The sequence below is a fragment of the Protopterus annectens genome, chromosome 13.part0 (genome assembly GCF_019279795.1).
Source record: "Protopterus annectens isolate FY-2018-M chromosome 13.part0, PAN1.0, whole genome shotgun sequence".
In the NCBI taxonomy this organism is placed as follows: domain Eukaryota; kingdom Metazoa; phylum Chordata; order Ceratodontiformes; family Protopteridae; genus Protopterus; species Protopterus annectens.
The window spans coordinates 983,271,897-983,287,679 of record NC_056747.1 but is presented as its reverse complement, the minus strand read 5'-3'; the positions used below and the strand labels follow the sequence as shown (position 1 = coordinate 983,287,679).

The 15,783-nt window shown below is 38.0% G+C and overlaps 1 protein-coding gene across 2 annotated transcripts in view; it reads right to left on the bottom strand.

Moving 5' to 3' along the window:
- The window catches only part of LOC122787967 (trafficking kinesin-binding protein 1-like), a 517,740-nt gene that overhangs the window by 313,870 nt on the left and 188,087 nt on the right, over window positions 1–15,783 (bottom strand). For both annotated transcript variants that reach the window (XM_044054896.1, XM_044054893.1), the window contains exon 2: window positions 2,592–2,890. In XM_044054896.1, the coding sequence (XP_043910831.1) occupies window positions 2,592–2,890 (299 nt within the window). The remainder of the gene's footprint in view (window positions 1–2,591; window positions 2,891–15,783) is intronic.

Below are 15,783 nucleotides of genomic sequence, written 5' to 3'. Positions count from 1 at the left end.
ACAAACACAGACTCTTTTGCTTTCATGCACGCATTCACTCACACACACAGACAGATACACACACTCATACAGGCATCCACTTAACTGACGGCCCGGTTCCAAGTGCTCCATGACCCAGTACTGGTCCGTGGCCCAGTGGCTGGGGACCGCTGCTATACTTGATGCCAGTTCTGCTAAAAAGCTACAGTATCGGTCTAGACTTAGTTCGCCGCAAGCTACTAAGCTTAGCTGCAAAATAAACCACAAACTGTTCGCGGTTTATTTTGCAGCTAAGCTTATTAGTTTGCAGCACCCTTGTGAGAAAGCCGCAGCTCCCCAGGGCGCTGTGGCTCACACTTAGGGAACTCGTGAACTAAATAAAAAATAACTAAATAAATAAATATTTCTTCTTTATCCCCCAATGCCCCCTGCTAATTATATATTTCAACTCTAAGAATGCACAGTGGGAAAAGGACAAACTCCCTGATGACCACTGTACCATGATGTGATTAGCTGATTTTCGATCAGCTGTACCAGCTTTTTTCTATTCGACCACCTGAACTTTTGTCCAATTCAATGACACACATACATACATACATAAAAATATATATGTAAATATGGATTCACTTCAGAATATTGAAATACCATAATCTCAAAATTCAAAACATTGAGACCAAAATCCTGAAAGTTCAATACACTGAAACCTGAAAACATTGATTCCCATTACACTGAAAATCATAGGAAACCAACATTTACTATATTCACGATAACAACATACAGAAACAAATAAAAAACAAACTATATTAAACTTCTCCAAATATAAGTAGGGGGGCAAGCGCCCCTGTGCCCCCCACAACCCCTGTTACTTAAATATATCAACTCAGAGATCGCACTACACAGAACAAAACAGCAAACATGCCACTCCGTGCTTCATGGCTGCCTGCTTAAATTGTAAAAAGCTATCCTCAACCTTCTTTTAGACACACTACTTCACTGTTAAAACACTACACATTACTACATATCTCTCCGATACTTACAGTTTCACAGGTAACCTCAGTCATGTTTCCTTCTTATTTACTATACTACAACATAACATGCCTTAATGCTACAGCAACCAATTTGCATATCATAACAGTGTTTACACAGCCGATTCAACATTCTAACATTCAACATTGCGAATGTTCAGCATAATAAATTTTCAAGATTTTGGTCTCAGTGCTTTGAATTTCGAGATTATGGTGTTTCAATGTTCTGAAGTGAATCTGTATATATATATATATATATATATATATATATATATATATATATATATATATATATTTAAGGATATAGATATATAGATATATGTACATATGGAGCTATGTCAAAATAATGAATTACCATAATATCAAGTTGCAAAATGGTGAGATGGAAAAAACTAAAGTTTATATTCACGGACATCCAGCTCGTCATAGTAAGTAAACAATCTGCCTACAAAACTTAAAAAAACAAAGCAAATAAAACCCACATCCCCTCATATGGGGGACTGTGTCCCCACACCCCCCAACTAAATATACCGACTCCGAGATCACACTACAATGGAGAAAAGGGCAAAGTTCACCACATTGGCCAACTGACTCCTTTCGCGGTGAAAACTTATGACTATCTGGATGCTCGTAAATATAAACTTTTGTTGTTTTCGTCTTGACATTTTGCGACTTGACGTTATGGTAATTTGTTATTTAGATATAGATCCATATATACACACACACATACACACACACACACACACACACACACACACACACACACACACACACACACACACACACACACACACTTGCTCGCGCGCACAAACACACACACACACACACACATACACATGCAAACAAACACCAAAGGGCAAAAAGGTCACATAGACAAACAATTCAGAAAAAAATAAAATAAAGTGGCAGCCAAGCTAGAGTTTTTACTGTGTAATACCTTAAACCTCCTGCAGAAAGTCATGGACATTCATCAGCCATGTAGCTGAAACATCAGCCATGTAGCTGAAACACTGCTATGTTTTTAAGGGGTGATTTGCATATATCCCATGGACCTCTACAACAGATACATTTTCCTTTACTCTAAGAAATTTCGAGGGTATCTTGACCAAATTTCCTTCAGGCAGTGTGTCACCACCTCGACTTTTCCTGAAAAAAAAGGTCACAAACCTAGTGGGACTAATCATGGGTTGAGCCAGATATGTCATGCCACACAAAGAGCTTGTACCAAGCTTTATGCACAGTGAGTTTTCTTTTTTTTAATTCTGCTACTTACATTGCACTTTTCTACAAATACCTGTTGTGGCCAAGTGAAGAGTTTCCATCATCCCACCCCTTGTTTTATCATACTTCGATTTAAAGAAATCAGCATGTTTTGTACACATGTGATTTTGTCAATATCATCGAAATGGTAAAAAATGTTATAGCACAACACTGAGCTGTTCATTTCTTGCTCAGTTGCTCATTCCTTTTTTATAAATTAAAACAAATTACATTGCTTCACTTAGCAGCAATAAGTGTCTACACACGACTTATCTAAAATTACTCAACACTATATAAATATTTCATATAAAATACTAGCATTCATACCTGTGAGGGTGGTGGCATCTTGATATTTCTTGTTTTTAGCTTCACTATAAGTTGCAGCAATGTCTGTTACATGGTAAACTTTGGCAAAACCATTCAGGAGAGATGGCACAGTGTCTTCACTTGGCACTAAGTCAGTATGGATCTCAATGAAGGATGCTTCTTGGGAGCCGGAGGTGTCCAGTTTGGCTGGCTTCACAGGAAAGTGCAAACTGCCATGTGTGTAGAGAAAGCTTGGCCTCTGGTCAGGTAGACAGTGTAGTATGCCAGTGTGTTCTTCGGTGCAGATGCTCACTGGATGACTAGTTAAAGCATAAAAAATAGAATGCAATATTTAATCACTTTGAAATAGCTATAGATTATACTTCTTTTTTTACCATTTAAAACATTTATTTTGGCTAGCTGTTAAGTGAACTTGATGACAGCACCAGCATACCAAAAATACACTGTTAAAAGTACAACAGGCAAACTTAATAGTATGACTGGGGGCAGGCGTAGAATGGAGATGAGCAATGTACTGCCACACCTCCACAGCACGATAGTCATGTGGCTCTACCCTGTATCCTTCTTTAGGCATGCCTAACAATGTGCCTTCCCCAGCCTCCACCAAGGATCAACAAAATAGACAACCATAGGTCTGCCCACTCACCCTGGTATGGTAATGCCCATCCCCCCCCTGCCACTTCCATCAGTCACCACAGCTGTTAACTGAATTATGTGTCACTTGAGTTGTCGTCAAAGCTCTATCCCTCAACGTCACAGGAGCAGCAGATAGATATAACTTTCTTTTACCTTTTTTACCATACCACTGAAAGTCAATTCAACTTAAACAATAACCTTTTATTGGGCTTCTTGTTTATCTGTTTCAAAGACAGGATACTTGTCATTAAAATGAATTTACAAAGCATCCAGTGATGCTGAATGCTTGCAAAACAGGTGAACTGCAGCAAAAGTGGTTACAGATGTGTGTTCAACAAAACAAGAAAGAATGAGGTAACTGACAATTTTGTTTATTTACTTGTGTGTATACATACATAGGTATGCATGTTTTTTGATCAAGTTAGTCCCAATAGGCCTATGGCTTATCTTCAGAGGAGACCGAATATGATATTCACACTAAGAGAAACTTGGCCAATAAGTGCCATGGAATCTTCTTTACATCTACTTTAGCAATCACCAACTCAGGCAGATGGGACATCAGTTTAATATTGAATCTTAAATCAGTAATCCATCAGTACATTCAGATGTTACGTTACACAAGGTTTACGTATAGCAAGCAACTTATTTTGCCTGTCTTGATTCAATTAATTAAATTCCGGTTTATGATTTTTATTTTTTATTTTTATTTTACATTTGTTAACCGGGCTAGTCTAGCTGGATGTATGTCCATTTTCAGTAGAGGCCCGGGGAGAAAAGCTCCACACATTCTAAATTACAAAGAGACAATTTATAAAAAATTTAGTACAAAAAGATTATACATTTAGTAACACAAAAAACAAAATACCTAAGGAACACACACAAAAATGTAGTCGTTCAGTAGAAGCATTACAAAAAGTCTAGATTAGCAACATATTTTTGATAATCCGTTGGAGAGAAAAAGTAGAACGGGAGATAAGGAGGGAATTACAGAAGAAATACAAAGGAGGAAGAGAGAAAGAAGCAATAATCTAGTGAGGAGAAGGGTAAGAAGATGGAAAAGAGGACAGGGGAGAGAAAAAGGAGGAGAGGGTCGGAGCATAAGAGGAGAGCAACAGGGCAAAAGGAAGAAGGAATAAGTATAGTAAATAAGTATAGTGTAAAGATTCTAGTAGTGTAGGGGGAAAGGTGGGAAATGATGGTTCCAGAAAGTGGGTACAGGGATTTTGCGAACTTTACTGACTGGTAAACACTATAGAGTGCAGGGTGACCATAATTCTAGTGACAAACTCACGTGGGTATAGAACTTTGAAAAGAAGCCAAGAATGGAATTGCACTTTTTCTTTTTAAGTTCTATACCCATGTGAGTTTGTCACTAGAATTATGGTCACCCTGCACTCTATAGTGTTTGCCAATCAGAAACGTTCGCAAAATCCCTGTACCCACTTTCTGGAACCATCATAAACCGGAATTTAATTAATTGAATCAAGACAGGCAAAATAAGTTGCTTGCTATGCATACATCTTGTGTGCCAGTAGAATGTAATCCACATCTTTAAATAATGCTGAAAAATAGAAACAACAAAACAGAATGACCTATGTGCAGCATGTAAGATGTGCCAGTATGAGTTCTAATCACAGAATATATACAATTATTTTCTCATGCTTAGAGACAACCATTAATCTCAGTGCGATATTCACAAAAAAGGATGAAATATAGTTGGTCTGTACTGAAAAAATAGTGAGTCTTCATTCTCCTCAAAATGTGAAGAATGGGGAAAGCAGGCTTATTTATTTCTCCTTTTCTATAAAGATATTCCTGAAGTAGATAAATTGGAAGGAATTACTGAAGTATGTGGTGCCTTCAAAAGCTAAGCAAGTCAAAATACTTCTGGCTACATGTTTTTATACTCTACAGAGGCCACAGGAGAAACTTCTGGCACCTTGTAGCTGATACTTGATCCTCTGTCACCAGATAGGGGTGTACACGTCATTCTGTCAAAGCTGGTGAAGAAACGGACATCTCTATCTTCACGATCCAATCTCCAGTGGCCATCTGAAGTACTAAGTGAAAAAATGGCAGAAACATGGGAAGTTTTCAGACATGAAATCTGAATATAGGCAGATTAAAGTCCAACATTAGACGTTAAGGAATAAGGAAATGCACGTCAGGGCTGAAGACTGATTTCTATCTGTCTGACAAAGTTCTGCTTTTATGTGTGTTTTTTTTGGCCTAGTCCCTTTTGTAGAACATTGACCCCTACCTTATTGGCTGGGCTAGGAATCCATTCATTATCCTGGGAGGAAAACTTTCAGTCTATCGTTCCCTAGAAGGGAGAGTTGTGTGAGCCAGGAATGGCAGCCATCATGCATATGCTAAGAGATCAAGTGTTTTTTTTTCACTAAGCCCTACTGTTCTCTGCACATGATTATTTATACCCAAGGGGTTCACATGCAATGAGTCTGTGTTGTACATCCACACTTCAGTGTGTAATGTTTTCAAATGGCCCTGTTCTCTGTTGTGGACCTCACCCACAAGTGATTCTGAGAATTCAACTACTGAGAAGGTGTCTGGACATATGCTCCCCCTGAAGAATGGTAAGCAGGCTCATCTGCACCATCTCTCCTCTCCCTTTCCCCATCTCTGACATGTGCTTGAGCTCAAGATCAAACTCATACTCAGGTCAGGCCTTTATTCCTCTATGCCACTATCTGCAACTTTTTAAAACCAAAGTTGTAAGTGAAAGTACTGCTCTCTCTATCAGAGGCAGTGAAGGAATAGCGAGAACAGGCACACAGTCTGACTTCCACCAATACAGCAGGCAAATGACATTAAACTTGAATAGCAATAGGAGAAGCAGTCTTATCCTTTACAAGATGTTAGGACGCATTGGACACTAATATTTACCCCGGCAAAGCACTCAAAATAGGCTTCAGAGATTCACTTTTACTGTTGCGATATAAAGACTCCCTCTGCTTCTTTTCCTTGGAAGAATGTTCTTTAATAAAATGCTAAGTATTTGGTTACAGACTTTTGACTATCAGAGATAGAAAGAACAGCAACATGAAAATGCAGACTCTTGTGGTCAGAAAAGCTTATACATTCCTTGTCCTCTTAGTCAAAGGTTTTTGTTGAACTTAGTATAATGTTCACAATTATCTGCATTGTTGCTACTTCCCAAGCAAGAAAAAAACTGCATTATTTTTAAGACTGACACACGTGGGAAACCTGTTAATTTTCTCATGGAATATCATTAGAAATGGTACAAAACTATGCATAATGTAATTCTATATTAATAAAGACAAGTCAGAAAGTATTTACTTAGTACTGCAAAGTTCAAGGCCTAGGAATATCCTTATAAACTACTGAAACAAAACAGTGACTCTTTGCTTCAATTGATGAGAGTCTGTTTTACACCCAGTCTCTCTCTCTCTCTCTCTCTCTCTCTCTCTCTCTGTCTCTAATGTCAAAGGTTGAGCCCTTAAGATATCTTGAGTACAGAAAGGTTCAGGTTTTGGGACTGTCATCTACCACTTAAAGCACCAATGATCCTCATGGTGAACATCATAGATTCTGTAACAGTTGACTCTAAGCACAATAGAGGAGGCAAAAGATCTGAACTAAGAGTCATCCATAAGATGAATCTTGATCTCTCATTTGACATGACAGTGATGAAAAACAACAGTATGCTGGGGTACATAACATAATGCAGACAGTGACTTCCAGAAATGCTGAAGTCATTATTTTATTACAAAGGACACTGGTTAGATCACATTTGCAGTACTGTATCCAGTTCTGGGAGCCAGGAAAAATAAATAGACTAGTAGAAATTATGTAAAGCAAAGTTACTAAATTGTAAAGGAAACAGAATGGATTTCAGTACAAAGAAACTTAAAACACAGCATCTATGCATGACAATAGAGGAAAAGAAAGGATATAATTTGTGTGTATTATAATATTTGGTGGCAAATGAGAAAGATTAAGTTGAAGATGAAGAACAGTGGGTAGGGTTGATGAGTGGCAGTTATATTAATAAAATATCAGAACAACCCTGAAAAATATTATTTCATGGAAAATGGCTTGGGGCCCTATATTATACTGTCTAAGGCACAGGACAACAAAAATCAGCAGAGAGGTATAAGATGATTAGGCCTGAGCAATAAAAAGATGAGAAGAATAGCAGAAATAATTCTGCAGAGCTAGCTGCAACACTCAGCATCTGCATATGTGATTTTATTTTCATTAAGATAAATTCATTTGGTGGACTTGACTTTTACATTGACAATTTATCAGCACGAGCTATAAAACAGTGGCGTGTATCAAGGATTGTTTTAAAAGATGCTGGTCAGAAAAGGCTCATCTTAAGCCTCTTACATTGGATTAAAGATCTAAAATCTCTGATACAACTGTTCAGTTCTGTGGCATAGAGAGATAGAGCCCTGATTATGACTCAGACAGCCCAAGTCTGAAGAGTGGTCTGGGCACTGGAAGAGCTGGGCAGAACAGGATGGGAATGAATGGCTGTTGCTGGTTTGTCTGTCCTTGCGGAAGGAAAAAAGGAGGCTTAGATATATATATATATATATATATATATGTGTGTGTGTGTGTGTATGTGTGTGTGTGTGTGAGTGAGTGTGTTTGTGGTAGCTTGCACATGCAAGGATGGCAAAAGATGCCTGTGGTGATACAGTTGTTCATGACAGCCAAATGGGGACAGGGTTAGGGACATAATACAAAACATGTGATACCTGCCTTTATGATGTCTCCTATAGGGGAACCATGTGAAATGGGAGACATGATGGATTTTAGGCAATGGAGGAGAAAAAGAATTTAAATATGCTAACAAGAGATAAAAAAAGAGCTGTAGTCTTATCTAATGTGCATCTGAGAGACATAGTGGACATGTGCTAACCTCTGCAGTTATTACAAAGATCAGTGCAAGCCCCCCCCCAAAAAAATTACTCTTCTGAAATTACTGTGACTGGGGATGGCTTATATCCTATTTTGATACTTAGTCTGAATTCTTACTTCCTGACAGCAATAAATTAATGCCAAAGGAAAGTGCCCACAGATAGGTGAAACATTTACACATACAGAAGCTGAGAATTTAGCATTCATGACAATTTTCAGAAATTTGTCAGAGGATGGTAGACATTTTTATTGGTTCAAACAGACACCTCTTCAAATAGCACTTCAAAAAACTCTGTAACAAATTAGCAGCATTTTTTTAATTAATTTGTAAATTCCATGAAAACTTTTAATTTAAAAATCCTATTCACATTTCAAGGAAACCAAAGTAGCCAGGAACTGAGTATGTGCAAAGCAGTGGGTCTTACCACAGTCTTCAGAATGGTAATAAAAAGCTTCCGAATGAATGGGTTGCACAGCTCTTCATGGCTACTGTTCTGATGGACTTCTAGCCAGCATGGATTCTGGAGGGGGGTCTTGCAATCCAGCCTTACCACTACACGAGGAAGGCAAAGGATAAATTACTTGTATGAAAATGGAATTCTAAAATTCTTGAAAATATGCGGTAATAGGCATGACCGAATCACCATATTTTACACTGTCGAGTGGCTAGCCCTGCCACAATGTGCAGTCTGTGATCCATGTTTTCCTATCTTGAGGATACCAAGCACCACAGTAGAAGCCCATATTGGTTGGTCTGTACAAGTCTTCCTCCTACAGGGCACCATGCAGAGTCTGTGCTGCTGTCCACAGGTCCATTTATTGGTGAGTGTGAGATGGAAACACTCAGCATGTTTTTCGGAGGTGGGAGAAACCCCACGGGGTTACAGGGAGAATGTGCAAACTCCAAACAGGTATTAGTCAGAGGTCAGGATCGACCCTTGTACCTTATGCATGGGAGACGAATACCTTAACCATTATGCCAACAGGTCTCTTTTTAGAGAACAGATTACGGTGGTTTGGACACCTGCGCAGAAAAGCAGAAGACAATTTGGTAAGGAAGATTTGGGACAGACAGGAAGAAGGCAAGAGGAAGCAAAGACGTCCAGCAAAGAGGTGGATGGATTGTGTGAAAGAAGATCTGCGACAGTCAGGCATGAGTGTTGAAGAAGGCAGGAGTGTGGCACTGAAACGAGAAAGTTGGCGACAGTTAACATGATACTCCAACCCCATACAGAAAAAAAAATGGCAAAAAGGGGGCTGATGATGATGATGATGAGGTAATAGGCAAAACAAGAATAATAGTCGATCTGTATGATACTGGAAGAATTAATGTCTTCTTCAGCATTACACAGCTGTGTTCTCCAAGGAGAATTGACCTGAATGCTATATCTATATGTATCTATATATATATATATATATATATATATATATATATATATATATGGTTCTACCTCACATAAACGAAACACCACAACACCGACAACGCAATCACCGACACCACATAACCGACAGTACAAAAACACGAAATCCCACATGCCCGACAACGAAATAACCGACGGTACACAAACACGAAACCTCATACACTTCACACACCACAATCAACAACCAAAACACATTCCCGTCCAAAACCACATACACAACACAAGCACACCAAAATCCTACAAACCCACACTAAACCATACATACACAACTACCTACAACCCTGACCCAAACCCTAACCCTAAGGTCCGTCACTACCGCACTTACCTGACCGGCTCCTAACCCTAACTCACTTATCCGCCCTAACCCAAACACAATCACTACCGCACACTTACCTGACCGCTCCCTAACCCTAACTCACTTAACCCACCCTATCCCCACTTACCTTACTCGCACCTAACGTCCGTCACTACGCATACTTACACAGCCTTTTCCCATTTCGGCATCCTCGCGGGCGGTGCTTTCATCCGTCGGGTCGGTCTTCTGCTTGTCGATCTTCTAGGTCCCGTCGCGTCGGTCTTCTGCGCTGTCGATCTTCTGGGGCTCGCGATTTCCCTGTCGATGTTCAGTTGAAGTGAGGTAGAACCATATATATATATATATATATATATGTGTGTGTGTGTGTGTGTGTGTGTGTGTTTTTCATATGGTCTGAAGTGTCAAAAATTAGTAAGGGTCTTTGAGGAAGGTTCATCTTGAAATACCGAGGACTGCAACTGTGATCCTCAGAATAAGACTTTAAGAACAAACATGAGGAATCTATACTAAGTACAAGGATGTAGTACTATACTACTATAGTATTCCACATATACTGATGGACAGCAATCTCAGTGTCAGAACATATAAGTAGCAGGGTAGTACACAGCACAGACTCCATGCCAGTGAGGCAAAATACACATAAATACACATTAATGGCATTAGAGTGAGTTTGAGATTTGCTTTATTTCTCTGGTAATCATAGTTAATTTTTCATAGTGGTAGGATTTGCAATTATGGATCTCATGATTCTGACAGTCAGCCTTTAAGGTGATGACTGCTACAGTACAATTAATTATTGGAATTAAAATATCAATCTAACAGTTAGGACTCCTGTGTCTTTTCAAGTGTTAGAATTTAGCACATTCTGGCTAGTGTAGACACCACAGATTGCACTGTTTGGATGTGACCACTGATGGCAAGGGAAGGACTCAGCCAAACATACAGGCATTTGATCTCCAGGACAGGCTCAAGACAACTACCCAACTTAATGAGCCACTCTAATGAGATACTGTTAGCTTCATATGCACCCGAAAGATTATCACATTTGCTTTGTATAGATTACAATAAGACCTTGCAGACTACACTGATTAATTGAGTGTGTAAATGTGTGAAAGATTTGTTAATATGCTAGATGTTCAAATTCCCATGTCATCTGTGTAGAACAGGACCTTAATCATAAGATAATGGAAGGTGAAGGGATTTATAAATACAGTAAACAGAAGGTGTCCAAAAAGAAATCCGTGTGATACACTTCAGACTACTCACTCTGCAAGTGAGAATGTCTAATTTGTACCTTAGTACATGATCATGAATGGATTTGAAGAATGTGTACCATAGAGTCACCGCTAAACTGTAAATCTTAAGCTTAAGCAACACTTTGGTGTGTGCAATATTAAGTCAACCCCAGTTAGCTGTCCCTGAACTGCAGTTGTGAATACGGTCGGCTAAGGAAAGAGGAAAAGTTGCTGTACCATACCCTTTCCTAAACTGATGCTGTATTCAGAAAACAGATCAAAATGTTTAAGCTGAATTTAAGGTGAATTCCATTGGCATTACTTTTTCCAAGACTTTTGAAAGAGCAGACTGCAGTGAGACAGACCTATACGAGTTTAGTTTATCTCCTAGCTCCTACTTTGGAATATGGATAATGGTGGATGACTTCCAGTGCTGTGGAAAACAACTAGCTGACAAGAAGAACTGATCGTATGTTGAAGGGATTTATTGTAAAGGTGCTAGAGGCTTTTATAACCTTTGAAAAGAGTGCATCAGATTATGCTTTTCCAAAGCAGGGTACTCTCTTTCACTTTCTGAAAACTTGGAAAATGGATATGGGGCTAAATATAAAAAGAAAACTTTACTCTATGCAGTTATTTTGTTTCAGGGATACTGTCCATGCAGCTGAGTTGATGACAAAATGCTGTGTAAAGAGGTCTGCAGTAGGTATCCTATGAGTATTTAGTTACTATGATTAACTGTATGGTTGCTATCATTATTTCCTTAGCCAAAAGTTTATTTATTTTTACTACATCTGAAGAAAGATGAAAAAATGTAGAGGAGGTTCATGAAAACAGTATGCGCATGTGTCTGATTCAAGGGATGTCCAATAAATGAAAGAAGGGGAAAGGCATCAAAAGGTAAAGTCATAGAATCTGAGAATCTGGAACTAAGATTGGATGAGAGGAGTATGTGTTAATACACAATGTTATAAAGCTAACCACAAACGAGAGGAGATTATAACTAGCATTTGAGTAGGATTTTTTTTTCTAGGAAAGATGGCAGGAAGCTTCTTTTAGTGAAAGGGTGGTGGCTCTGTAGAAATATCTGTCTCAGTCAGGTGTGGACTACCACATCAATGAAGAATGCAAGACAGCTTAGGGTAAATGGAGGATAAGTGTGTGTGTGTGTGTGTGTGTGTGTGTGTGTGTGTGTGTGTGTGTGTGTGTGTAGTGTGTGTGTGCTCATTTCAAGGTGGGTGTCTACCTATCGACAGACAGCAGTCAAACATGGATAAGATGGACTGGTACTCTTTTTAATGGGTTCTGTGTTCTGTAGGTTTTTATCACTCTTCTAGGATAAAAAAAACACCCTTACTGTGTACACACTGGATCCCTTACATCCTGCCAGTTAGAAAACAGCAGAACTTTGTTTTTTGGTTGCTAAAGACTACACATGTATGTGATTGCCCTCCATTTACAAGTTTGGTCTGTGACAGAAATAATTAAAACAAATACTCAACTCGGGCCATGTCTGTAACATCTTGACCTTACATCTCTGCAGACCAGCTATTATGTTAGCCCTTATACTTGACACTAGGTTTATATCTGAAGTCAGCATTGCAACAGTCAGGAGTAAAAGAACCTGGTTGAGTTGTGTAAATTCAAGTAGTCAGGCAAAAACAAGAAATCTGATCCCTCCCAAAAGAAAAAAATGTCATGTAAAAGACTGTTGTGACCTATTCAGTCTGATATTTTGAGCTTGCAAATTCACTCTCTTTTCCTTGAAGTCTGTTACCTCCTGCTACTAACAAAGATAAATGTCCTATATCTAGCTCAAATGCACTTAACCCATACATCTTAGCATCTACCACTTCATACAACAGGATGTTCCACCCTTCACTCTTTCTTTGAGGAGTCTACGCAAACAATCTTAGTCTTAGTTAGGGTATTAACATATGATTGCTGACTGAAGTGTAATAATGTCACCTGTGCCCCGTTGAGTCATTCATAAAACTTTTACACTCTTACATATCCTTCGAAAGACATGCGTGAATGGGCATGCCTTCGTTGAAGGTTGGGCATCAGGCTGGCACCTCGGCACCATAAAAATCAACTGCCAATCATTAGCGGACCGGAGTTCCGCTGTGGCGACCCCTAACCGGGAAAAGCCGAAAGAAGAAGAACAACTATTACCCACTTTAACACTTTATAGAAGTTTAAAGAAGCAGAATAAAACAACTGGATTTAGTAAGCCCAATGTCCCTTCATATTCACTCATATATAGCATACCTCTTTTCACTGAGCTTAATCTTGAACCTTATTTGAAAGAAAACACTAATTGCAGAGTTTCAGTTTCATATTTTTTCTGGGTTCATATAAACATTCGGCATATATGCTATTTTTCCCATTAAAAAAGAATTCATCAGGTAAACCTTCTTTCCTGGATGCGAATCTATACCTCCTCCACAGAATACATATTTGTTTTCATCTTTTATCAAATCCTTCCATAACTACACTATTTTCCCCAAATGTTATCCCTAGTAAAGACACTTCAATCACTGAAAAATAATCAGCCCAACTTTCACCACATCAAGCTCTTATTTTATCTTTATTCAAGGTCATTCACATTCCTTTAAACATCCACTCAGACAAACCAACATCTTCCTCATCCATATTTTGTTCTTAGCGAGTGCAACTATATCATCTACTGTACGTATGTCAAAACTACTGAAATCATCACCTCCTTTTGCATCACATATCTAGCATCTTTCATTTTATAAGTGACTTCACTATCACATTCATTACCAGTGCAAATAATACTCCACACATGGGACATCCTTGCCTTATGCACAGTAAAAAACACTCTGCACGTACGACAATGCAAGGCTGAACCAAATCCTGAAGTAAACACGAATAGCCAGCATGTGGGTAAAAAAGGCACAAAAAAACAAAAAACATTTGGATTAAGCCAACAGGCTAAACCTTTTTATTGCCCATTGCAAAGCTTTGCAGCCGAAACCAGTATGGACAATAAAAGGGTTTAGCCTTTTGGCTTAATCCAAACGTTTTTTTGTTTTTTTGTGCCTTTTTCACCCACATGCTGGCTATTCGTGTTTACATCCTTGCCTTATACCACATTTCATGCATATTTCTTTACCCAGCCACTCACTCAACATACACTCCTCATTCTATTATTTTGATATGCTGACATACACAATTCCTTAATTCTATTACCTATACCCTACTTCTCCATAACATCGCACAAATCATCATGTTCTACTGTATCAAATGTCTTGTTAATATCACCTACCATAAGTTTTGCATCCTCCCTTTTACTTTTAATACCATCCATAATTTTTCTTACAACAAAAAACAATTATGGTCATCCCTTTCCCTTTTATACCTTATATACTTTCTTCCATACTATTCCTCATCCTTCCTTCTAGTCTCCTCTGTATTATTCTCATAATTCTTTTTATAATTTGTGTTGTTTAGTGTGATGGGTTTCCAATCTTTTATTTCATTCTTCTCACCTTTTTTCCATATAAAAGTTTAATACCCTACTACGTAATGCTTCATAAACAAACCCCTTCCTTCAACCATTCATTCAGTACGTTTATGTAATTTTCTCTTTGCCAATCCAGTAATTTCTTGTACATTCCAAATCCTATACTATCTGGGCCTGATACTGAATCAACATTTACTTTCAAGTACTTCATTCAATTCACTAATAATTTATTTTTCAAATTCTTCTTTAACTTGTTCTTGATTTCTTTTCTCTCTTATTTTCCTTCTTTTTACTCTTATACATATTTTCCATGTGCTGTACTACAATACTCATAATTTGCTCTTTGTTTCTTTTTTACCTCTCCTTTTACATTTATTTCCCTCATTAAACTAATATCCTCCTTTACTATTTTACCCAAATATGCAAATACCTCCTCCATTCTTCTTTGTTAATAACATCTCTGCCCAAACAGTAATGCCTTGATTTTTTCTTGATCTCTTTTCTATATTTATTTTTCCATGCCATAATACTCTCCTGTATTATTTAAATTCTCTAATATATGTCTATATATTTCCTCATACTTCACTTTCTCTTCCTTTCTTACATTATACTGCCATTGAAAAAATACCTTTTAATTCTTCTTTTTAAATTTAATCCACCACTCAGACCAGTGTTTATAGAAATCCTTTATAAAGGTTATATGATCCTTCTATAACTGCAATACTTCCCAATTTCCAATTTCATCCCACAAGTTCTCATTTATTCTTTTTTATTCCCTTACTTATTTTAATATACAACTTTTCTTCCATCACCTCCATCCATATTGCTAAATGATCTGAAAAAAACGTCACATCTGTAACACCATCGGTTGCCCCCAAGTCTTCCGATAATACAAAATAATCAATTTTGGATCCAAGTGTACCCTTTCTGTAAGTTCCTTGACATCTGTTCCACACAGCTAATTTACCACATTTAGCACTTCTTTTTTTTTACATCTTTCCCTTATTTTTACATATTCCCTATAAATCACTTTTAAATATGCTTGCAATGATAATTTTCATGTTAACCACCACATAAACAGTCTAATATTTGATGGAACAGATTATCTCTCTTTTTTGCAAGTTATGTATGTATACACTGCTATAATTCTATAAACATGTTCTCTCCACCTCACATACACAACAGG